At 52.8% G+C, this 25,600-nt stretch overlaps 1 protein-coding gene across 2 annotated transcripts; it reads right to left on the reverse strand.

Moving 5' to 3' along the window:
* Positions 1–2,648: 2,648 nt before the first annotated feature.
* On the reverse strand, positions 2,649–25,106 carry ZNF341 (zinc finger protein 341). Of its 2 annotated transcripts, XM_042801075.1 has the most exons (15): positions 25,027–25,106; positions 20,853–20,963; positions 19,529–19,716; positions 18,254–18,406; positions 17,344–17,583; positions 16,000–16,195; positions 14,684–14,768; positions 13,445–13,635; positions 12,280–12,473; positions 11,260–11,468; positions 9,738–9,834; positions 8,002–8,134; positions 7,464–7,575; positions 6,584–6,654; positions 2,649–5,434 (listed from the first exon to the last, which is right to left on the reverse strand). In XM_042801075.1, the coding sequence occupies exons 1-15, from the start codon at positions 25,055–25,057 to the stop codon at positions 4,920–4,922; spliced, it is 2,526 nt and encodes an 841-aa protein (XP_042657009.1). In that variant the 5' UTR covers positions 25,058–25,106; the 3' UTR covers positions 2,649–4,919. The 2 variants fall into 2 exon arrangements, with proteins under 2 accessions (XP_042657009.1, XP_042657010.1); XM_042801076.1 differs by lacking the exon at positions 20,853–20,963 and having other exon boundaries at positions 25,027–25,079.
* Positions 25,107–25,600: the final 494 nt, after the last annotated feature.

Consider the following 25,600-nt stretch of genomic DNA (forward strand, 5'->3'; position numbering starts at 1 on the left):
CGGCGCGGCGGGCAGGGCGGGAGCTGCGGGCTCCCGAGCGGAACCTGGAAGCGGCGTCACGGGGCGCGCTGACGTCAGGGGCTTGGTGACGTCGACGGGACAGTGGCCTACGGAGGCGGCGCCATGGTGGGCCCGGCCCGGCCCGGCCGCTGCGGCGCCGGGAGGCGGGAACCGGGGCGGGACCCCGGCCCACGGGAGCTGAGACTGGCGGGGAGAGGCGGCTGGAACCGCGGCTGGGGCTGGACGAGGCGCGGGCTTGGAAGAAAGCGGGCAGCCAGGGCCACGGGTGAAGAGACTAGCGTGGGAGCTTGCCCTCCCCAGCCATCGCGGCCCCCGAGCCGCCCGTCCCCGCCCTGCGTGGGTGTGGGTGCGAGTCCCCGAGAGCCGCTGCCTCGCCCACGCAGCGGGGAACAGCACCCTCCTCCCTTAGCGTGCCCCTCAAGCCCCGGCACCTGCGCGCAGCCCACCACGGTGTCGAGACAAAGTGTGGTGACGTTTCTTTTTTTTAAGAACTTGATAACTTTACAAAATCAAGTATTTAAATCCAGAGGCACAGCTGCTTAATTAGTGGTGACTACGTGTGAGTGCCTTATTTCCTGGACAGTTGAGTCACACGTTCCGGTTTGTGGAGGCACTCTGGACGTAATTCCATGCTATATGACCACAGGAACTAGTTACAGAGTCCAAAGGCCAACAAAGAAATCGAGTCTTAAGTGCCTCAGCCTGGAACCAACCTTTACTGGACACTTTCGAGTTTTGTTTCTTTGTGGCTCTTGGCCTCTATCATCTGTAAAAGTAATAAACAGCCCCCTCTCCACTGACAGGGGTGTTGTGAAAACAAGTTAACTAATAACAGACTCAGACAATAATAGTGTTTACCATTGGAAATCACCCAAGAAAATTAATCACTGCTTTTGAGCAGGGTTGGACTAGTTAGTGCTCTGTAAAACAGGCCAGGATATACATACCAAATGGCAAAGAGGAAAAAAGAACCAAACAACTGCTTCTCAGGCAAGAGAACCTTTTCATGCCCTCAGTAAAGGGGGAAAAGGCCCCGAACGGGCTAATACAACTAAAGACAGCCTCCTTGTGCACAAGGTGGGAGTTCAGCAACAAAGCTGTCTGATGGCTCTTGCCTCACTCTACCTTGCTAACATCGTAATAGCAGATACGGAAGAAAGACCCCCAAAAATACACAAGGAAAATCCACAGAGGTAGGCAGGAAAACCCCCCTCCCAGCTGACAACATCAGAGGCTGGAAGAGTAGAGGGGAGGTAGAGCTTTTACCTGCTCTCTTCTTACTCTCACATAAGCATCTGCTGTTAGAAGCGAAGGCTGAGCACCACAGACCTTTGTTCTGATCCAGTACTGGCTCTGGTTCTCCCACGGGATGGCTCTGGCCCTGGGCTGCTCCAGGGAACCTCCAGAAAATGCCCCGATGCTTCTGACAGTGGTGGTGTAAAGAAAACAGTTGTACCCAGGATAGAACCAGGCTTGTGGAAAGGTGCTGGGACAAAATTGGTGCCCTGAGCAGTTTAGATACACCTCAGCCCACAATGATTTACACCATGGAGTAAAATTCTGGGTGGAATTCTTCCCTTTCGGCCAGGAGGAACTAGAAGAGTTTGTGCACATCTTAACTGACTCCAGGTTTGCAGAGGAGTTTAAGCAGCTGGACAAGACTGGGACAGGGAGGAAGAAAGAGGGTTTCTGAAGTTTGTGGCCTGCTGTGATGAGGCACGTTCCCTACACAACTGGCCCCTACGTACTGAATAGTACAGAGGATTGCATGTGATTTCCCGGGCCTTAGTGATAGCATTGAGTCTTTAAATTAAATTATCTTTCCTGTGACATTTCCTTCCATGTCAAAATTTAAACTGCAGGCAGTACAGCTACAGAGGAGAGGGGAGTTTTTTGTTGTTTTAAATAACTGCATTTTTGTTTCCTTTCCACAGAAAGTGCAGTGAGGCTCCAGGAGCACCTACCCAGCTCTGTGGGGGCTGCCAGGACCTGCTGTTGCTCCTGTGCAGCCAGCCCAGCTGGGAATTGAGGGACAGTGGCCACCACACTTGCAGGCAGTCACCCATCCTTTCCTCTGCCAGTCCCCCTGGGCCTGCAGCACCCGTCAGACACACGTAGGACTCAATATCCACAGAGCCTCCACAGGCAAGAGCTGCACACCCAGCCAGCCCGGCCTCTCTTATTATCAGGAACTTTTGTTATCTTACACATAATAGCTCTGAGGTTTACTGTAATAGGACAATCACTATGCTCAAGATAAAACTTAATAAAACTTATTTTGGTTCAGCGCTACCACACATGCAAACATGTACCAAGCAAAGAGCACGGCGTCTTTCAGCCCGCATGTCCCACAGTCACAGGCTGTTTAGAGGCTCTGCTTCCACTCCTTGAATTACACTCAGCGTAGCCAGTGGAAACCAACTTCCAGCATCTCATTTAGACTGGCTGGCTTGTGCGCAGGGCTGGTGGAAAGCAGGGGCCAGAAAGGAAGGGCTAGGCCTCCAGAGGGTGCCTCCGAGCTGAAGTAGTGCTGCACCCGCACATCATCCTCCCAAAATAGACCCGAGTGCAGCGCTGCAGCAAGCGCCAGAGACCACATAATGACACCGTACGGTGTGGGCACAGAGGGGAGGAAAATAGGAAAAGTATATTTAGCAAACTATTTCCTGATACTGTTCCCCTCCTGTGAGAGCTAAGTATTTAAAACAAACATTGTGGGCAAATAAACTCGTCCTTCAAAGCAGACAAGACATTTCACAGAAGCACAGAAACAGGCAAGGAGGAAGGGCCATCTGGAGGTCTCCAGCCCAGCCACCTCCTCCCAAGCACACCCACTCAGCTCAGGATGCTCTGTTGGAGTATCACCAGGTACTGAAATCTCACAGCCTCTCCGTGGCCCCCTTCCTTTGATCACCCTCTTGGTATAATTTTTTTTTTTTTTTATATCGAGTCAGAAGTTACCATGTTCCAACACGTCCCTGTTGCCTCTTGTGCTGTCCCTATGCACCTCTGAAGAGTCTGGCTCCACCTCCTCCGCTCCCGCCTGTCAGGCAGCTGTAAGCAGCAGCAAGACCTCTCCTTAACCTCTTACAAAGCCCGAAGAGCTGAACAATCCCCCTGCCCCAGCCTCCCCTTGTAAGCCTTGTGCTCCATTTCCTAACACCCTCCAACAGCAAGAGGTACAGAAGCATCACAAAAAAAGTGAAAAGGGCAAAAAGTGAGTTAGGAAAATGAATGAGCAAAGCAAAGCAAGACCCATCCTGACAGGAAAGGGTGACAGTCTCCCAGCGTAATCCATTGTTAGAGTGGGTGCAGCATGGGAGCACACGCCGCCAGGAGGAGATGCCACGATGGGCACGGCACCAGCATGCTGTCTCTGCAAACTGTTATTCTTAAGATTTGAGCAAAATACACTGGAAGGAGAAAGGAAGAGGACCTTGAGGTCAAGCGATGGGCTGGAGCTCGGGCAGGCCTCAGGGTCAGGCTGGTCAGAGCAGTAACGCTGGGCTGCCGGCTCCAGCGGCCAGAAACACCCACCGTTTCCCAGACGGCAAGGCAGGGGACTCTGCAGCCAGAGTTTCAGCCCCCAGGACTGACTGACAACCCACACTCTGCTCTGCACCACCCCCGGAGAAACAGGCTGAAACGCAGCATTTCGCATCTACAGACAACTTAGCAGCTCATCACACAAATTTACCCGGGAAGGCTCAGATCGGCTGGCCTACACACGGAGCAGGAAGAAAGCCTGGCAGAGCAGAGCAACCTCCTCTACCAGCATTGCACAATGGTATTTTCCATCTCCTGAGTTTGGTGCTCCCATGCTGGTTTTGGCTGGGACTCGAGAAATCAGAGAGGAGAAGCCAAGCGGACAAGAGAAACCGTCCCACTCACACCAGACTTTCTTGCTACCCAACCACACCGACTCCTCAGCTCCCAGTGACCCACTGGAACTCCTAACACCTGGCCCATAGAACTGAGCTGAGGGAATGCACTGGCTGGGAAGAAGCTGAGAGAGAGGAAGTGCACAGAAGTACCCTGAAGCACCTAATCCAGAGCCAATGCTAAAAATCTGGCCCGTGGATGCATCACGCATTGCCTGTGTGACTCTGGACAGGTCATTGCTCCCCCTTGCTGTACACAGAAGGCGTCATATTTAACTGTCCCAGGGATTGGCTCACTGGTGTCTAAGGCACTTGGACATACTTAAATATGGAGAAAAAACATGAAAAGGACAAACACTGTGGAGAGAATACCAGCCAGAGAGCAGAATCAACACGCACACGTGCTCCCACCCACTGACTCCACATGACACAAGGTCCACAGTGTTTATAACACATGTAGTACAGACTAGGTGATCTTTCTACTGATAAGAGACAGAGAAGAAAGATACCATAGATAAGTCTATCAGGGTATTTCCAAACAGTGTTCCCAAAGGATCTCAGGATGAACTTGCTTCCACTAGGAAGGATCAATTGTTTGCTCTTGGAAAGGCCACCCAAATACTGGGCAATACAGCTTTTAGTCCAGAAAAGCCACAGATGGGACAGGATGTGATTTGCAAAGCCACCTGATTTCAGCAGCTCTGTTTGTTGCAAGTTTGTACGCTCCTTCTTCTTACCCTGATTCAGGGATCTGAGTTTTTCTTGCCCTAAGCTGACCAGTGATGCAGAGGGACAAGAAATAATGGAGCCATCCTCTTCAGTGCCTTGTGGCTGTCAGTGGCTTCCAAGCAGTTCTCTGCCCAAGGATGGGAAGAACAAGTGGAGATGAAAGGCATTCTCTCCCATATCCATCCGCCTCCCCGCAAGAGCTTTGGTCTTTTTCACTGGGATAAATTTCAGCACCGAGTCTGACAGCCCCAGCAGCAGCCCTCAGCCACACAGTGGCTCTACGCATTATCACTCTGTCGTTTGGATGTAAACAGGGACAGCCAGCATGGTGCAGGGGCCGTCGGAGGCAGTCTGCAGTTCTGCCAGGGCCAAATCGGGCGCGATGCTGTTGGGCTGCCCAGGAACGACAAGGTCTGAGTCAGCAGCTCCTGACCCACCAACCACGATGGACAGGACCGCATCCGACTCCGGGAACGGTTCTTTGTTGGGGCCACCTTCGGGGGGGCTTTCCCCCGCGGCACCGTCCTTCAGCTCTGCCAGACCCAGCTGGTTGGGGAGGGAAAGGCCCGCTTTGCGCCCCCGCGCCACCCGCTTCTTCTGGGGCTTCCTGAGCTGCAGGTCTTTGTCCTTGGGTGAGCCCAGCCGGCACTTGTGGTCCTTCATGTACTTGTGGCGCGTGAAGCCTTTGCTGCAGGTGGGGCAGCGGTATTTGTAGTTGCCGGTGTGCGAGCGCTGATGCTCTACCATGTGGGCTCGTCGGCTGAAGGACTTGTTACAGTACTGGCACTTGTGGATCTTCATCCCTGCACAGAGCATGGGAGGGGAGAGAGCTGTTAGAGACCCTGCATCCTAATGCAGATCTTCTGGAAAATCTGCATCGCCCTGAGGGAGCACATGGCAGCTTCACCTCCTCTTCCAAGGAGATGTTCCCTGATAAAAGCCTGAAACAGCCACCTCCTCATCCAAGCAGCCCCATTCTTTATTCAGCTTGCTAATTAAAACTAACCAAAAACCCCATGGTCTAAGGAGACCCCAGGTAAACTTGCAAGAAAAGGGTGAGCAGCTACACTGTGAATGTCCATGTTTAGGAAAGGCTAAAACAACAGTTCTTGCCTCAAATAAGAGGATTAAAATATCACCAGAAAAAAAAATGTCAGGTAATTGTGATGAAAATGCAAAATGGTGTTAAAGTCTGCCTTTTTTTAAGTGTATTCAGTAAGTAAAAAAAGTTTCACTTTTTTTTCTCCCAAGTCTGACACAAACCATCCATCGCACTGTCAGCACAGTCCCATCTGATTGCACTCTGCAGGGCTTTGGACATGACAGGCATGAGAAAAGCCTTTCAGTTTTACCCCAAGAGACAAATGTCACAATGTTCCCTATGGCATGGGAATAAATTACGTGTCTTTATTAGGAGTGGGAGCATTGTTTTGGAACACAGAGAGAAGGGAATCAAATCCCAAGAGATCTCCTTTTGAACATGAGATGGTGTTGGGGAGGAGTAGACAGAGCCCTCTGGATATTCATTTGATAGCACACACACCTGCCTACAGATTTACATTGCCTCAGTAAACAGCTCAAAGCTTAGACACAACTGTAAATGCAAGCTTACTTAAACAGGCCTGCAGCACCAGAGATAAAAAAAAATCTAAAGCTAATAACTGATATTAAGAATTTAGGACTAAATCTGAGAAACACTGTACCACATGCAGTGGAAAATTCTCTCACAGGGAATTACACAGTAGCTGTGTTAGCTGCACGGTGAGTGGAGGCTGCAGGGAAGCACCTGTAAGGAACATCCTGCACTTCTGCAGGTATAAAGCAGAAGCACTTTCACAGTCTGCCATCTCTTGTTTCTCAGGTTTACTCCTGTAAGATGCTCCTGCAGCACCACAGCAAATCCCAGCCACTTTGTTCCCAACCACTGGCAGCACAGGCAGAGCTGCACTTACCTGAATGGGACAGTATGTGAGCCTTCAGCTTGTCAGGCCTGTTGAACTCTTTATTGCAGCCTGTGTGGCTTCTGTAAAAACAACAAATGCTGGTGAGGAGCATGAATCAGCTGAGGATTGATGTATAAACAGATCCTGGACCATAAAGAGATCCACAACCCTTCTCCTAGCAGCAGCCAGACAGGTCCCTGGGTGCAGTGACGCTAGGAGCTCCACTATTTCACCCCTTCTGGAAAGGGGCAAGAAATAAACGGGCTACTACAGGGACACATGGCTTCTCCTAGATTACACAAGGCCCGTGTCTCACCACGAATGGTCCTAAAAGCAGCAGGTTCAAGATCCTGGCTGGAGACAGAAATACTTCGGAAGGAGCTACAAGGTGGTTGGAGCAGGCAGAAGTCTTGGCTATCTCCGAAGGCCCATGGGTGTGCCATGGATTTGGGGATGCACCTTCTAAACCTGGGTTTCTCTGGCTCGTACATCAGCTCCTATGTTGCCAAGTGCTTTTCGAGACATGGCAGTCAGGCAGAGGCCATCATTCAGGCAACCTTGTGCATTGTGGTCAAATAATATTCCTTCTCTTCCGCAGTGCTGCCCAGGTACAAGCCCCCCAAGCCTTCCATGTAGGCCAGCATTATTTTACAGGCATTTTGATGAACTCAGATGAAATGATGTGGCCGCACAGGAAGTCAGTGACAAAGAACTGGGACTTCTGGGTTCCCAGTGCAACAGCACACAGCATTCCTGCCTCCCCAAGCAGCAGTGGAATGGCGGATGCCACACGTGTACCCTAGGGTACCTGCAGGAGACATTCCTGCCATCCCAAACCCCATCCCAATTGCATTAAGACATGCTGCCATGCTGGAGACACGCTACGTACGAGAAGGGACATTTATACTTCTTAAAAGGCTCATGGATCAGCATATGTCGCTTGAGCTTGTCTTTCCGATTGAAAGCTGCATCACACACTGAGCACTTAAAGGGCTTTTCACCTGGATAAAAAAAGAGACTAAGAGTCAGGGAGAGTCCAGTCACACAGGGCTACTCTAGTCACATACAGGATTCACTATGGCAGCTGTGCCACTCTGCTTCTCTATAAACTTCCCCAAGCTTCCCTACCCTGCCTGATGAGTAAATGGATGGGTACAATCCACACTGCACACTGCTCCTGCTCTCCAGGGCCAGCTTCCTCAGCTTCTGCAACCGCGGGCAGTGGGGAAGCCACCTCAGTGTCCCCCTTCTAACTGGTGCAGTACTGGGCCTGAGGCTGAACCAAAACCGTGCATCTCTTGAACCCGTGTTACTACAAATGACTCATACAGTCAACTCTGTTACTCTGGTTATCAGGAAAATAGGCAGGGCATCACAGGACTGGGATGCTGAGATAATGAGCGCTGCAGTGCTGGGGGAGCCCGTACCCGAGTGGATGTGGGCGTGCAGCTTGAGGTAGTGCTCCCGGCGAAAGAACTTCTTGCAGATCTGGCACTTGAACTTGCTGCCCCCGCCGTGCGTGGGGATGTGGCGGCGCAGGTACCTCTCGCAGGGGAACACCTGTTAACACACAGAAATAAGGCTGAGAGCCAGCAGCACACAAGGGACATCACTGAGCCCGCATGGGCATGGGAAGTGTTGGCCTGTATAGAAAGCATACGAAGCTCATGGTGACTGCTTCCTCAGAAAGGACATGCTGAGAAAACCTTCAGTTTTGTATAAGGAAAATACAGATAATTCTTTAAAAAACAAACAAACAAAACAAGAAAAACCCCAAACCTCCTTATCTTTAAGAAACACATACGCTGAAACCTTGCTGCTAAGTTTTTTAACACCATACTGCTGAGGACCAGCACCCCAGATGGATGCCCAGTCTCCCACCAAAGCCAGCAGCAGGACAGGCTGAGCAAGGACCCCCAGTAGTTACTACCTTCCCACAGCGTTCACTTCAATTTCTGCTTCCTGATAATCTGTTACCAAAGGCTCCCATTCATGGTCTTTATAAATCCAGTAGGAATGGTTCCTTTGGCTAACGGGGATACTGGAAATACCCAAGCTAAGTGAATTGCTAATGGGCACACTGCAAACACACATCTGAGAGAAGCACAAGACAGCCAAGAGTTCTGGTACCCAAGACTGTGCTCTCACATCTCCAGAAAACAGCAATATTAGTAAGAATACAAACAGAAGTAAAAAAATGCTACTTCAGATAATGGGCTTTCAAACTCCTATGCTGCACACTGAAAGTCCCACCCAGGCTCAGAAGGGTGTCTGTCATGTGGAGGTGGAAGTGGAGAGAAAATAGGTAAAGAAAGATGGGTTACTAACCATGGCAGGAGTGCGTTTCCCCTTCCTGAGCTACCTCAGTACAGAGTGGTCACTCCTTTGAGATTGTCCCTGACCCCACTGCAGGATTTTCATTTCCTTTGCTATAAACAGAGGAGCAAGGGTCCAAATTTTAGTCTGGATTTCAAAAAATAATTTATTAGAATTCAAAGCCCACAAAATTCTGCCCCTCAAACCCCCTCAGAGGCTGTGCTGAAGGGAGTATTTCCAGCCAAAACCTACCCAGGCATCATTCCAGTCCCAGTCACATCACTCAGACAGGTTTCGCTTTGCCAAGGACACAGAGCACTCATTGAAAAAGAGAGGAATGAAGGGAAACCTGGAGACTTCTGTTGCAAGAGGAGATGAGGCCAGCAGTGGAGGTGTACGAGCTCCTGCAGGACCCAAGGCTTTCCATGCCCAACCCTTGAAGCCATAGGTAGCCAGGCACGGTGGGTCAAAGGCACTGCCACCACTCTGAGACTTCACAAAACCAGCCTTGCTCCTCCTGGTACATTTGCTTTTAAGAAATTAGGACAGCAGCCCAGCGCACAGTCCTGGGCTGTCATGGGAATAAGGGGGCTCCCCTGACAAATTCTGTTCAGCAAACGGGACCCGGGAGAAAGGCCAGCACTGCAGGGAGGAACATACTCTGCGTGCGAGGCCAGAGAGCTGGAAGCCAGGGGTGCAACACCTCTGTCTCTCTGAAAAGCGCCTCATGAGCTTGCCAGTCCGTACTGAGGTAGGAAGGGAGAGGAAAGGGAGCCAAGGGTTCCCGTCCCCCTCAGAGCCCTAGCTACATGTCCAGGACCAGCGCAGGCAGCGGTCACCCACCCACCTTCTGGCAGTGAGGGCAGGGAAAGTTGTGCGTTGCTGTCTGCAGATGGTGCTCCAGGGCTTCCGGGGTGGAGTACTTATTTACACACTTCACACATCTGAATGCGGAGAGAAAGGACAGAGCCTGTGAACAAGGCTACGGCCAGCAAACCCCACACTGCAGGCAGACCCCAGGGGGGACTGCCCAGCCCACTCACCAGCCACCTTCCAGGTTGCTTTCTGACAGGGTCGGTTTGGTACAGACAATACCACCACCCAGGTGCTCTGAAACCTCGGCAACCCACATAATCAGATCACACTCACACTTAGCATCCTTCCTGAGGGGGAGATGCTGGAAAACTGGGTGGAGAAACCTTGAAATTGCTAGTGCTCTTCCACACAGACTCCCAGGGGAGCACCCAGACCTGAGCACATATTCCACATTGCTTCCTCAGGAAGACAAGCCCTAAGTAACGACTTCACCTTACTTCAAACACCTCCTTCCATCTTCATCGCACGAAGACAACAGCTCCCAGTGAAGGAGCCGAGAGCGGGGTTACAACCTAACAGCAGTGTTACTCATGGCTAGGGCAGCCACAAGCCGACACGCTTCCATGTGGGGTCTCTGGCATCTAACAAAGCTTCAGCTCATGTCACACCTCTCCAAAACCACCTAGGCCCTCTCCTCCTAACTCACCCGTTCTCACATACCCTGGCAGTATTTCTGCTGGAGACCTCTGCCAAAGCTGACTGATAATGGGCAATGGGGACATGCATCACCAACAATGAGTACACAGGCACTCACCCCGTGTATCTTCTGTGAAACCTTTTTTCCTTAGATCAGACTAAAACCTCCTCAAACATAAACAGGGTTCTGATCTCAAAGATCCCCACTAGCGAGCTGCAGGATGAGGCTCCGCAGTACAAGGATAGCTAGAAATCATGGTCTGTGCAAGAAGAAGCAGATACTTATTCCATGAAGCTCCAGTATCTTCTGAGCTTCCTACTCCTCCTGTATGTGTCTACAGACATTTCAAAAGCTCCAGAGAGCTCTTTGTGGAACTCTCACCTACCTACACTGGTAGAAAGGCTTTCACAGGTAATAGACCCTTTCACAGCAAAGGGATAGGAAATTTTTTCTGGGCACAGCTTCTACAAGCCACACTCCCTTTGCTGCAGGTGTTTAAGAATCACAGAAAACAGGCTGGGCAGAGGCTTCCCTGGGTCTCTGACCTGGCCTAGTGCAGGTTCAGCCGTGCCCATCTCACTCCTGACTGGTGATAAGAGGACTTGCAGTGATGGAATCTTCCCACGTAACTGATCCCAGCCTTTCACTGTCTTTCTGAAAGGTTCCTTGCATTCCAAGTGCTTGGCCTTAGCAGCCCAACGGAGGGGCCCCCCATTTGCCACCTGGGTGCCCAAAAGAACCATGGCTGCTGGACACGCAGCCCCCTCTTCCCTCGCATGTCCCCACCACTCTCAGCCAAACACACTCTGCACCCACTCACTCCTACAAGCCTTGTGAGCACCGATTGCTACTGTACTTGTACACGGCCATGTCCTTCTTGGGGCTGTGCTGGGGCAGGAGGCTGTGAGAGTACTGGTGGACACCCAGCTCATACAGGGAGGGAAAGTCCTTGCTGCAGAGGTGGCAGCGATAACTCAGCTCCTCCTGGTGACTCTTGATGTGCTCCAGGAAGGACTCCAGCTTCTGGAAGGTCTGAGCACAGGTCTTCACCACACATTTGTACACCTGGGAGAAGAAGGGAGAGCGACTGCAGTGGCACACCATGGAAACAAACAGGGAAAATCCTCTGCCAACAGAGTGAGCGGCTTTCCTTTTTGGAAATCATTGCCACTGGGTCATTTACAGAAAAGGACCACAGCCCCTTGACCCACTGTGCTGGAGAACACATGAGCTGATGTTATGAACAAAGCAGCACTGTGGTTCCCAGAGCATCCCACCATGCCCACAGCCAAATTAGCACTCAGTCAGGGCACAGCAGTGAAACCCTGCCCTGCACTGCAGCAGGACACAGTATTGTGGTAAAACATCCCCTTCCTCAGAGGAAGGGTCTTTAGAGAACAGTGCAGAGCAGTTCAGCATCAAAATGCAGCTGACAGCTCCACGTGAAGAAAACTTGCTGGGAGTTGAACATCTGCAAACACAGATTGTCAGGGCACTCCTCTAAGAAAGCAAGGTGGAAGAAAAGGGTGTTTGTGTGAGCACCTGAAACCACTTCAGGGGGTGAGACCACAACACCCCAGTGGCGACTGTCGCATGACCTGAGAGTGACACCTACACTGAAAACTTTGGACTTTGCTTCTTCTCCAGCCACCCAAACCTGCTGGGCTGACTTCTCACTCAGCAGAGTGGAGACAGCAGAGCTTTTCAAAGCCACCCAGGCCACACAGCTGCAACCCAGACATGCAGAGAGCCGAGCTGCACAGGAAGCACTGGCAGCTTTAGAGAGCAAGAGGCTGAGGACAGACCCTGGGAGCCAGTGCACTATATGAAGCCCATCCCAATCTCACCACTGACACAGGGCACCCTCTGTCCCTACCTGCTCGTTCTTGTGCTGTGTCATGTGCGATTTGAGCTGGAAATAGGTGTTGAATTTGCTGGGGCAGAACTGGCACTGATAAGAACTATCGATCAAGACAACCTGCTTGGCTTCCAGTTTGCCCGCCTCACTCTCCTCCAAGGGGCTTATGTCTTGGGGCGGTGGTGCAGGGTTCCTTGAGGGCTGAGTCAAACCTAGAGAAAGGGAGAAAGTCACAGCCTGCCATGAGACAGCTCTGAAAGCTGCTCTGCAAGCACCGTGATGCTGAGACATAGCAGGCCTGGCTCTGGGTCCAGGCTCTTCATTCCTTTCAAAGACAGATTCTTTTTATCAGACAAATCTCACTAACAGAGTAGTTTTAAATTGGTCTATAGATTATTAAGGGCTCTGATTACTCTGTCTTCCCCTCCTTAACCCATTCCCTTTTTCCAGGGACATAATTGTGCTCTGTGGAGCAGCCAGCAGAACAAGCCTCTGCCGGTGAACCAGAGCCAGATTCACTCCCACCTCTGGCAGGAGATGAGAAGTAAGATCTGGCCAGTAGCTCACAGTCCATGATGTCTGCAGAGAGCAGCTCCAGTGAGGCCTCGTTCTAGACATGGCACCGTCACTGCATTCCCTCACCTCCTACCAGGACTGAGGCCACCAGCAGAAAGGGTATCCAGACACCACCTGCCAGCGAGGAGCTCTTCTCTGTCCCAGGTATTTTCAGTTGGTCACTGGGGCCAGACCCAGCCCAGGCATGACTCGCACACTGCAAACAAGCCAGAGCACTGGGCTACGCTAAACCACCGGCTTGTCTGGCCACTAGACCAGAGCTGTCAAGTGTGGCTCAGGCACTGCCAAAGCTGCACCTGCCAGGGAGTGAGAAGGGGGGAAGACACCTTGCCCTGTCCACACGCACATACTTGCACAGAGTTTGAAGTCACTGTCTCCACCACCACCTGAATCCACCACGGCTGGGGGTATGAAAGGATGCAACTGCCAGCTGGAGTCAAGCAAATGCAACTCGCTTCTCCAGTGCGTGCTGCTAAACCCCACAGGAGGAATGCAAACAGCACACACAGCTCCCGTCTCCCCTCCTCCCTGTGTGGAGGTGCAGGAGCATGCAGGCTCCTCACACCACTGCTCTGCCCCATGCACATGCCAGCCCCAGGCAGCAAACCTGTGTTCTCCTCGTCCTCCGGCTGGTTGGGATTCAAGGCCATGACCTGCACTGTGATGGAGTTGCGGGAGATAGTGCACCCCAGCCCCGGAGGCCACACTTTATGGGTTTGCATGTGCTTCTTCACATTGGACTTCTGGGCAAAGGCTCGGCCACACACAATGCACTGGAAGGGCTTCTCGCCTGTGTGACTGAAGGCAGAAGGCACCGGATCAGCAGCCGGCAGAGGAGGCAGCCCCCAGGCATGGACCGTGGTGGGGTGGCTGCTGCAGGACTGCGCTAGGCACTCTGCTTGGCAGATCAGCACCTGGACCAGCCAAACGAGGGCTCCGAGACCTGATTAACTGCAGTAAGTGGATTGTGAGAGGCCTGGGGAAACAAGCCTGACACCACACAGACAGAACACGTGGTCTGGGGATGGCAAGGGATCGAAGGAAGAAGTGGGAGAGGAAAAGAGCTCTGCAGCAACATCAGAGCATTTGCTGTCAGGGTCTCTGCATGGACCTTGGGGACCCCCTCATTTTCTCAGGAGCACAACCCTTTTCTTCCCTATCACCCTCCCTCCCCTGCACACACATCTCTTCTCGCTGGCAGTCCCCTGGTCTCCCTGAATTTGCTCTCCACTGTCCACAACAGAAAGGTCTTTCTACCCTGCCCTTCTGCTTCAGGAGAAAGAGCAGACTAACACAAGGAGTACGTCATGTGAAGAGTCCAGGCCAGGAAGGGGAGCGAAACCACCACTTGTTCCTTCTCATCTGTCCTGAGTCTGGCAGACTCCGATGAAGATTTCAGCTGCCTCCTGCCAGAGAAAAGCTCTGTTATAAGAGCTCCCTATATAGACACTGAGCTTGGCTTACGGTTTGCTAACACCAGCAAACACAAAGGCTGCAGCTTGCTAGGGAGGGAGAGTAAAAGACAGAGGCAAGCAGTGGAGATAATGCTGCTCCAGTAATCAGGTAACAACAGGCTTGGCTTTCAAAGTCCCATCAGCAAGAAAAACAATTCTCCAGTCCCAGCCCATAATCAGCAAGAAGATTACATCCGTGATGCAGCCTTCACCCCAGCCACTGGAGAGGAGGCGTCCTGGGGTGAGGGGGACAAAGGATCACCTCCCAGAGCAGCACAGATTCTGGGACATGACAAACACAAGGTCTACTGGACTACACAGATTCCCTCAGCAGAGCTGTGCCCACCTCCACCCCAGCCACCCTGCCGTGCCCGGGTTGGCAGCACCATTACCTTCTGATGTGCTGCTGCAGGTCAAAGTTCTTGGTAAAGGCCTTGTCGCAGTAAGTGCATTTCAGCTTGGGGGACTTGGGTTTGCCTGAAAGAGCAAGAGCGAGCACAGGAGTGAGCTCACATGGCACAGCCCTGTCCCACTGCACCACAGGGCCCTCACCCCAGGACATGTCTATTCAGGACCAAGAATAAAGGGCTTATGGAACGATAAGATCTGGCTGGCCAGACTGGGGAGAGGTTATGGCCAGAAACAGAAATTTTAGCATAGCTTGAGCTAACTCTAGAAGTACTAAGGAGAGTAGCAATGGAGGGGGCAGTGCATCCCTTTCAGGCATTAACCACTCCAGGGACTCTTCCAGCTGTGCTGTAAAGCACCTACTTTAAAGGCATGCTGGGCACTGGGAAAAGACACAGGATTAGTGAGAGAAAGGACCCCAGTTCTGTCTGTCTCCTATGAACTCACCAACGTCAGCCATCAGCCAGAGCACATGCATATTTCTCCCATCCAGATCAGTCAGTCATATCTTCTGTCTACTGTGATGGGGTATAAACCAGTGGAAAACAGCAGAACTGTGGGCTGCTCTAGGAAATTTTGAACTGAGAGCTGCAGCCTGCATGATCATTCACACCTCTGCAAATAAGGTTAAACCCTAGCGTCTGTATGGTTGTAACTCCAGAGGCCCAACCTCTCTGGGGAGGAAGGCCGCATGGCTTTCCTCCACCTCACGCCTGGGACCTCCCTTGTCACTCAGCTAGGTGTGCTTGCATCACACCAGCAACGGGCAGGCTCGGCCAGCGGAAGGTCTGACACTCCTCCACCCTGTAATGGTGCACGTCCCTGTCCTGCCTCACCTGGGGACAGGTGTGTTTTCTTCACAGGCATTGAAACACACAGCAGGGACGGGTCAGTTGGGCCCGAGAAGAGAGTCTTGAGGGCCAGGCCACACCTAGCCCACTGGCCTTGCGGCTGGGCAGTCCTCCTTAGGTTAAAACGGACCAAGCTCTAACACCTTACTTTGCAGGATCTCCCCATTTCAGGGGTGATCCAACAAACATGTGGCTGCAGAGATTCAGCACAAGCTTGCCCACGCAATAGCACAGCGACAGTCCTTTCACGTGCGCTCAGAGATGACAGACAAGAAGCATGTCCACACTTTCACCTCCTCTCAATAGATTCGTGCAGGACACTGTGTTCCTCCTCCAGAGCTGCACGCACAGCCACTGCCACCCCACAGGGCCTGGAGAGCCCGTGGCTTGACAGTCCACTACGGTATAAGCACGGTGGCCTACAGGGCAAATGCTATAAGGACACTTACCTTCTTGCAGCCCGCTCTCGTTTCTGCAGCGTCGACTTTTGGCAGTGGGGGTGGAATCAAAACCAACCACACTGCCTCCTCCTGCACTGGTCAAAGGCGTGGGAGCGCTGGTGCTCTTGGACTTGAAGCCCTGCTTCCCAGGGCTGTACACAGGAGGAGAAGGGTACACGGGACTTTCCACACACTGGCTCGGTACCTGCACGAGTGCAATTTATCAGTAGGAACAGGCCCCAACCTCCATTTCTAGCAACACTTGCCACACCAGGCTATTCGTCTGGCTGAGTATTCTGACTCCTGTCAAAATGGATCACATTTCTGGTTCACCCGTCCAACAATGTGCCTCTAACTAAAACTAACACCCTGCACAGTGTCAAACACTTGTGCTGAACATCACGAAGTATCCAGCAGTTATTACAGCAGGAACAGGACAGCAAAGAAACACTGAGGGAGCCATCTAGTCCCTCATATATGTCTTATGCCTAGAAGAGATTCTTCTACCTCCAGAGCAGGTTACCAGAATGATCACTGCTGACCCTGTGGGTTCGCCCCTGCCCTGAAGGCGAGGATCTCCAGGTCCTGCTGCCCGCCCTGGCAGGACTGCAGAAGGGAAGGAAAGCACAAGAAAACTCCGGATGGCAAAGCACAGCTGTCCACATCAGCACCAACATTAGAAAAGGACACTTAGAGAAAAAGACAGAGGCATTTGGGCTGACTACGGATCGAGGGTGTTTCTGTTGCCCACAGTAGCACAGACCACTATGTATTCAACATCCCTGTCCGTTTCTGATTACTGACACTTGCAGATCAGATGCCAGCTACAAAGACAAGGCCGACAAGCCTCTGTCACACCCAGTAGTTTCTGTTGCGAATGGCAATGCTAACATGGAGGCTTCAAACAGCTGACCCACCAGTAAATCCACCCCTGCCTGTGCCTCTCTAGGAAATGCTGCCTTGTCGAGCTCATCAATATTTAGACTATTTTTCTCTCCACCTAAGCCTGCAGTGCACAGCGCGTTGCTCTGGACCTCTCTGGGATGTGAGCCCCTCACCTCAGCTCACTCTCACTCCTAGCACCTCCAGGTATCCCTCGACCACAGCAGACATTCAGGTCTCCTAAGCCAAGTCCTTCATCCCTCTTAACTCTTCCTCCTGTTCTCAGAATCCCCATCATCTTGCCAACATCCTTCTGTTCAGGCCCTTCTTCCAGAGGAAATAATCACTGTCAAAAAACCTAACACATTTTCCCAGACTAATTCCACATCTCCAGCCCGGGCAACTCTTGAGCAGCCTTGCTTGTCAGACGAGGCCCAGGACAGGGCCCCTGCAGCCAGCCGCTGGCCGTACCTCCATGGGCGGGTAGGGCTGCATCCCCAGCGTCTGGATCTCCACCGTGCTGTTTGCTGCCAGAGGAGCAGGCGCGCTGTACACTTCGACCACCCCGCTGCTGCCGGTGCTGGGCTGCCCTGGAGGCCCCATGCTCGGCGGGGGAGGCGGCGGAGGCTGAGGAGGGGGCGGTGGAGGGGGAGGTGGAGGCGGGGGGGGCTGGGAGAGGTAGCCAGCCCCAGCGTGCATACCCAAGCTGCTCTGAAACCAGAACAGAGAGAGACCGACAAGATGTTGAAAATGCGGCAGCGATGAGCTGGAGGGGCTGCTCCCTTACACACGTTCCCAATCCCAGTTCAAAAATGGCACCTACAGAAACAGAGACGATGCCTGCCACAGCGCAGCACTGTCCAACTGCCAGGTCGGACCGGACTGTGCCGGCTTGCAGAGGCTTGGCACGACCCACCAGGAGAGCCTGTCTCCTCCAAAAGCCAAGCACTCAAAACTCTCTCCTTTTTTTTTTGCCTTGTTTTTTAAAGCTTCTAATCCTTCTGGTTACAAAGAACATTTTCAGAGCATGGAGAGTGTATAAGGCCTGGCCAATCCCAAGGAGAGCCCAAAACAACCATCCCAGGAGGAGAGGGATCCACGGAGCAAACTGACAAGGGCTCTGGAAGCCAACCTTTATACTGGGGCTCAACAAAAAGCTGGAGAGACCACATTACAAAGATGCAAGCATCCAGCAACAAGGACACCAGGAGAGAACAGGCCCTGGAGCTACCCTGTCATTTATCCATCGCTCCTTCCTGAGCTTGGCTGTCACACTGGGAAGGTGCTCAGGATCTCTATGGTCGGATCAACCAACAGGGCTCTCCTGTGCAAGCGTGGCCCCCCGCAGTGGGACTCCCCGGGCCCACACGTGCCCGTTTACCTGCGCTGGAGGCGGCACTGTCGGCATGGGCTGGTCCAAGGATGTAAAAGCAGACATGGCCGACATCAGCACCTCATCACTGACTAAGATGTTCCCCTGCACCAGGGTCTGAATCAAAGGTGATGGGGGAACGGTGATGTATGTAGAAATTTGCTGAAAGAAAAAAAGGATGCATTGTTGACCAGCAACAGGACAAAACAATAAACAAAACACGATGACACTGCTTTTTACTGAACCTCAGAGTCTCTGCTTTCACAGCCTCTGGTCAGCAAATGAGCCACAGTTACTATCTACAGCTTCCTGCTGAGTCCATGGTAGTTTCTAACCCTAACAGCAAGGCAGCTCCAGCAACATTCTTTAGAAAAGGAGGTAAAAAGTATCACAGTGGCTCGGGAAAGTGGCCACCAGCTACAATGCAAATCAGAGGATATTAACCAATATCTGCAGGACAAACTGGTCAAGGACAAGTTCAGGCTTTCCCTAGGTGCTTCTCCCAGCTAGGGAAGGTGGAGAACTGAGGAAGGCTGCTCTGCCTGCAGACGGTGAACGTCAGGCTCATCTCTTGAGACTAGAGTTGGATTATAGGAGGGGAGGCAGGCTGTCCCGCTTTCTGGGTGGAAACAACCCATGTTTGCAGCCCTGGGCACTACGTTAACTGGAAAAAAAACAGTTTGTTTGAAAGCACTTTGGAAACCACTACAATTGCAGGCACGGTACATGGCCCATACAAGGGCCTCACTCCTGAGAAGTCTGTTGGGAAGGAGAGTTACTCCAGAGAGGATATTCCCTTAACACTCGTCACACCACATTATGTGGGCTTATTTGCAGGAAACTGAGAGGAAGAATGCAGGGATGAAGCTGCCAGACATTTCCTCCTCTTCTGTTCACAAGCCAGACCACGGCCCAGGGGACAGCAAGAGCCCTTTCACGCTGAGCACTGCGCAGCCTGCACCCAGGGATGTGACCGGCCTGCCAGGCTGTGACACTGGGGCTCTTCAGTAGAACCAAACTCTGGCTGTAGCACAGACAGACACAATATGAAACCCTTCCTGTCCTGAAAAAAGGGCTATCTGACACGCGTGCTGGAAGACACCTCGCTGCAGAGGACCAGTCAGCTTTAACCATAGGTCAAAAGTCAAGAGGATCACAACTGAGCCTCCTAGAAAAGAGGTCAGTCATGAGGCACCGCTGGATTTAAGAGCATCACCCAGAGGTCCCCCCAGCTCCCAAACCCATGGCGACAGAGCAGCAGAGCCTCTGACTGCAGCACAGTACCTGCCGGCTGGCGCTCGGAGCCTGCTGCACCGATGTGATGGAGGGGGTGTACACACTGTTGGTGGCCAGTGAGACCGTGGAGAGGGAAGGGGCATTTCCCTGGCACTGCTCTCTCTTGTGGGTCATGAAGGCAGGCAGTGAGTTGAACTGCTTCTTACACTTCCCACAGAGGAACACATCTTCATCATCTGCAATTAAGAGGACCAGATCAGTGCTCCAGGCTTTCTCCTGCATTCTCCAGTGCTACACCTTACAACCACAGCCATAGGAAAACAGAAACCTTTTGGATCTTAGCACCTCAAGGACATCACCATCAGGAGAGATCAGCTGCAGGGGCCAAACTGTCCCTCCTCCCCAAGCCCAAGCTCTCCCTAAAGCCAACTGATGTGCCTGGACACATCTCAGCCCTGCTCCCATACAGAAAACCCGTCATCTCCCTGTGACAAACTGAACCCTGTTGTCTGTCTTCCCATCTCAAAGACATGAACAACTAACCCAGCCTTGCTCCTGTAGCACCCTCCGCTTTAAGTCAACACAGCTTCTTCCAAAGCACCTGTGTTATGCCAGTTGAGGCAGATTTTATTTCTCAGGTTGCGCAAAGGAAGAGAAGTAACTTGGATCAGGGCACAGAACCAATGGCAGCTTGTGTCCAAAAACAACCCTCCCACAAGACTGCTGGTCTTTGGCACCTCTGCTTGATGTTAGAAGCAGAAAGAAGACAACCCAGTTACCACATCCTAGATAAAAATAGCTTTAGCAAAGCACACACCATTTTGCACTTGATCCAGCGGACTCACAAGGCTGTACCTCCTGGCTGAGCCACAGCCTGAAGCAGAACGTTTTTGGGGACACGGACTGTAACTCCTCCAGGTATCCACCCAGCGAGTCCTACTCAAGCACTGTGAGTGTTCACGTGCACATAAACGACCAGTTCCCATATACATTCACACATTTGAGATACTCGATGACTGAAGTAGTTGTACATCCCCAGAGGATAAGAAATGACTCATTAAATAAAAAATGTGAACAGTAACAAGCACTAGTGACAGGAAGAGTGGCTGCTCCCCCCCTTCATGCCTTTATTGTAAATACATGGTCAAGTCTATTGTCACGACCATCTCCAAAAGCATCTCTGCTTGCTTGAGCACTCGTTCCCTTCCTCCTGCTCTGCCTAGTCCTGCCGAGGGCTCACAACATTCACAGCAGCACCCTACACGTACAGCTGTTCTGCCAGCTGTTCCAACAGTCACAAGCGCACGCTGTAGCAAGAGGTCTGCAGCCCTTCTGCCCCTCTTCTCTCTCTCCCCGTGCTACCAGGACTCACCCATCGACTGGATGGCGGTGGGAGGGTTCACATTTTGAGCAGATGGATCCGTCACACCTCCCTGACCGTCCAGTAAGGACTGCACAGCCAGCACTGTCTGATTATCCATTCCTGAAAGGAGACATGAGTATGGATGGTAAACTGGCACAGCCCAAACGCGGAATGCTCAGACGCTGGGAGCTCACTCGTGAGTCACGGAGGGAAGCCACTCGCCAGCTGCTGCTGTCTTCTACAGAGCCACTCACCTTCTCATCCCCCTCTACTCCGCTGCGTTAACTATCATACCAAAGCAACACTCCCACCTGTCTCCATACACTCTGTCAATACAAGAAGAAAAGGGAAGAAGGGCAAGGAAAGCCAAACAAGGGCTTGGTTTCAGGCATTTGCTGCAGAGAGTAAGAATGCTTACAAACAGTGAGCATGAAAAGAGCTAAGAAGTAGCTATGTGGGATGTCACAGGCCATACAGGGTAGCAGCCTGTGTGGATCTGCCTGAGGACACAGTGTGACACAGCACAGACAAGCGCTGAGCTCGGTAAAGACAAAATCCTCGGTGTGCAGCGACTGTCTCAGCAGCAGTGTTAGAAATGCCTCCCTGTTTTCAAGACCAGTGTTTGGATCTGATCAGACACAGGGCTATGAACTACAGGAGGATTTCAAGTTTTAAGAGGGAAATATTAAGCAGGGGCTCCTGGGATAGATGCTTTGGGGGGGACCTCCTTGGCCACCCCAGTTCTGGGACATGTGGGAGAGCGGGACCGTGGCTCCCCTCAAGCAGAGTTGCCAGTCACTCACTCCCATTTCCATTTCCCTCAGGACTCCATAAAAGCACACATCCCCAGCCAGATTTGTTGTCAGAATTGGCCCACTCGCTTTGGCACAAATATTTCTTGCTACAGCTAAAACGTTCTAAAAGATTTCAGATAAAAACAGGAGAGGGGGACTGCTCATCTAGGCAGACAACCTGGCCAGCAGCATGAGACCAGTGGATTAAGCCTGACACACTTTCTTTTTTGAAATCACAGGTAAAGACATGTAGAACAATCCAATTATGGAAAAAACAACAGTGAAAAGGGGTGATTTTTATGCACCACTCCTCCCTACCATTCCCTTATGACAAGGAACCCATGAATAAAACAAATGGCATGCCAGGGTTGTATACTTTATGTATAGAGTGAAAGAAAAGTTGGGGGGCTCATAAATTGCTTTTCACTTTTCTCCAAGATCTTTGCAAAACAAAACTGTGAAGCTCTGAACTCAGAATTACATGCCACAATAAAGAGAAAATCTATCGGTCTGATAATTTCTAAGCAGTGAGGTGAGGACAGCTCCTGACAAGAGGCTGCTCAGCAAAGAGCACCAGGAGGGACAGTGAAACACCGTAGCAGATGACAGCATAAAGGAACAGTGCAGCAGAAGCAATCACCATTTCAAGTTCCTCTTGTGATTTTAAAATTTCTCCTGGACAACCGGGATGTTACCTTCCTGATGGGGACTACCCATACAGCATTTTAAAGATACCCTAAATACTCATTTCTCCTGCATCTCCAACGTGAAGCAAGTAACATGACGACTCTGTAAAGACCTTTTTCATTATTTCACCATGAAGAGGTTGCAATCACTGCACGTGCCCCTGGGAGCAAGCAGAGTGACCTCTCCCAGCTGCTGAGGAGCAGAGAGCACACGCGGCTACTGGAAAGCAGCAGATCACACTACTTCACACGCTACCATAAAATTTCCACTGCGCTTATGGGAACCCTTTCACATAAATCAGAGGGAGGCACAGCAAAGCTGCAGGTCCAGTTCTGCAAGCCTTCGCTTGCACAGAGCGCTGCACGACAGCCCCGCCAGCAGAAGGCCACTGGAGCACTCCAGGGTAAATCTTCTCACACCAACCAGAGCCCTGCTTTAAAATATACCTCTTCTTGTACAAATAACCTCCCAGTCAACTGCAAAGGCAGCACTGCAGGCTCTTGTTGGCATATCCAAACCAGAAAGTGAAATGGAGCAGCCCTTCTTCAGCAGAAGTAGGCTAGCAGGACACAAAAGAAAAAGGGGGATCAAAAATTCAGGTTAAGTATATCATGGGGTTTATTAAGAACAGTTTGCATAAAAAATGCCACTCTTGATGTGCCCACCACTGGGCAACTGGGTTTCATTCTGCCACATAGCCAGATCTTCCAAGTAAAAAAGCCAGTTGATTGCCTCAATACTGCTAGGAGGAAGAAGCTTGAGGAGAGGCCAAGTCATGAAGACAGGCAACAATGATGCAGCAACATTGTCGGTGTTGCATCCAGCCTTCTGCCAGAGAAAAGTGGCCCAGGACAACAGAAACACATTGCTCTCCATTCATTTGGCAATTTGTACAAATGCCTACAGAGTCCCTGCAGTTCTACAGGGTAAATGCACAGTGCCACAGTTAACATGGAGGGAAACCACCAAGTTCAAGGTTTAGTAACCCATGAAGACAAGCCCGCAGTTACTTGGTTACACAGAGGCCATTCACAGCCATCCACGGACTCCAGGAGAGAGCTTTGGATCAATCCTGCACTGATTACAGCCAGCACCAGTCTACAGGATGTTCTTCACAGTCACAAAACCAAAAAAAAAAAAAAAAGCCATCTCTCTTCTCCTGGGAGCAGCAGGCTTTCCCCAAAGCCTGACAAAAATAGTGGGATTTGGGGAAGCCAGGATAAAAGTACAAGACTATTGGTTTGTGCTTTTTTTTCTCTTTCAAATTTCTCTCAGTTAGAGATGAAACAAGACTGCTCACTTCACCCAGGTGCTACTTCTCCCTCATGCCCTGAATTTCATGCATTGAGTCTTTTTTCTGCCAACACGAGCACCAGGTGCTCTAGTGACAGGTGAAAATGCACCTCTGCCCCATAGCACCCACTGGGAACACGGCTGCTCTCAGCACTGCACATGAATGCCAAGTCACCATTGACTTGTAATCGAATCAAGACAAAACAAACAAGCTCAGTTACTCAAAGCTGCCAATTGTTGTGGGCTTCAAAAAAAAAAAAAAAATCACACTTTTTCTTTAATTTGCTAAAATGTTTTGCTATCTTGAATTCTATGAGGAAACCCACACAATGAGAAGCTGATGGCAAAGAGGAAATAAGGAACCTGATTATACAGAGTGCTGTCAAATGCACCAAGTAACCTGACAAAATAGAGAGAAATATTTCTTCTTTGCTTCTCTCTCTGCTGCTGTGATCATAGGTGCTGTTTACGAAGCACAGGGCGGCAATCTTGATGCAAGGCCTTCCAGCCAGTGGCATCCCAACTCATAAAGGAAAAAAAACACGTAAACCAACTTGGGAAATAAACGCCTTGTGAAATAGTTTTTCTCCAAATGGAGCTCAGTGTCAGGGTCAGACTCCTACAGCTTAGCACGCCCAAGAGTCCCCTCGGATGGCACCTGCCTGTAACACCCAACACCAAATTGAGACGAAGACGAGCGCGACCTGTTCGCTTCCCTGGCTGCGCCAGGCAGCGCGGACCCGCTGCGGGAACACACACGCGTAGGGGCCAGCACCCACCCGGGGACCATCCCCGGGGCTGACGGGGAGCGTGGCACTGCGTGGCACACCGGCGGGGCCAGCGGCACGAGCCCCGGGGTGTGGGGAGGACGGGGGGAGCCCAGCATGCAGGGCTTGAGGGTGCCCAGGGCACGGCGGTTTCCCAGCGCGCCGGGCACGGGGGCGAAGGGGGCGCCCCGGGGATCGGCGATGCCGTTTGCTGGGCGCAGAGCCGGGGGCGCCGGGCACGGAGGCGATGGGGTGTGCCGGGGCTAACGGGGACTGCCCGGGGCGGAGGGAGGAGCGGTGCGGGGATGCCCCGACACGCAGGGAGCGGGCGGGAGGGGGCCGGGGGTGCCCCAGGGAAGCGGGGATGTCCGCGGCGTCCCCGCCCCGCCCCTGCCGCCGCGCGAGGCCGCTGGCGCCGCCCGCCTGCCCCGGGGGCCGCGCCGGTGCGGAGCGGAGCGGGAGCGGGGCACGGCCCCGCGCTGCCGGGAGAACCCCCGCGCCGCGCCAGGCCTGGCAGGGCGGCCCCACCGCGGCCCCTCGTCACGCGCGGCGGCGCTGGGCGGGAGGTGACGGGGGAGCGAGGAGAGGCGCATCCCCGCTGTCGGCGCGGCGCGGCCGGGCCCGGCGCGGCGGCCCCGTTACCTTCCAGCGCCTCGAAGATCGCCTGCGCCATCTTGGAGCCGCGGCGGCCGCGACCCGCCAGCCGGAGCGGGCACCGGGAGCAGCGCCGCCGCCCGCCGCCAGGGGGCGCCCTCCGCCCGCGGCGGGGCCCGGTTGGGGGGGGGGGGGGAAAGGACGATGTGGGGGGGGCGGGGTGGCACCGGGCCGCCGCTCCGGGCAGCGACGCGCCGGCTGGTGCGGCCGGGCCCGGCGCGGTCTTGCGTTTAACTCGGGCCGCGGCGGAGCGGCGCCGTTGGCAGCGCCCCAGCAGCCCGCGGAGGGCGGGTCCCGCCGAGAGGGGCCAGAACCGCCTGGCGGCGGCTGCACCTGCCCCGCTCGGGCTCCCGGCGCGGCGGCTGTGAGGGCCCGCGGAGCCCCGGGCCCATGTCCGGCGCCCGGCCGGGCCGCCCCGCGGGGCCGACAGCGGCGAGCGTGGCCCCGCCCCCAGAGGCGGGGGTGGGGGGAACTTCCTCCGCGCCTCCGCCATTGGCTGCAGCACGGGCGCTTCTCACCAATGAGCGGTTAAGGCGGTGCCGATGGACAGGCGGGAGAGCCT

This window comes from Tyto alba, unplaced genomic scaffold (genome assembly GCF_018691265.1).
Source record: "Tyto alba isolate M040663 unplaced genomic scaffold, T.alba_DEE_v4.0 Super-Scaffold_33, whole genome shotgun sequence".
Taxonomy (NCBI): domain Eukaryota; kingdom Metazoa; phylum Chordata; class Aves; order Strigiformes; family Tytonidae; genus Tyto; species Tyto alba.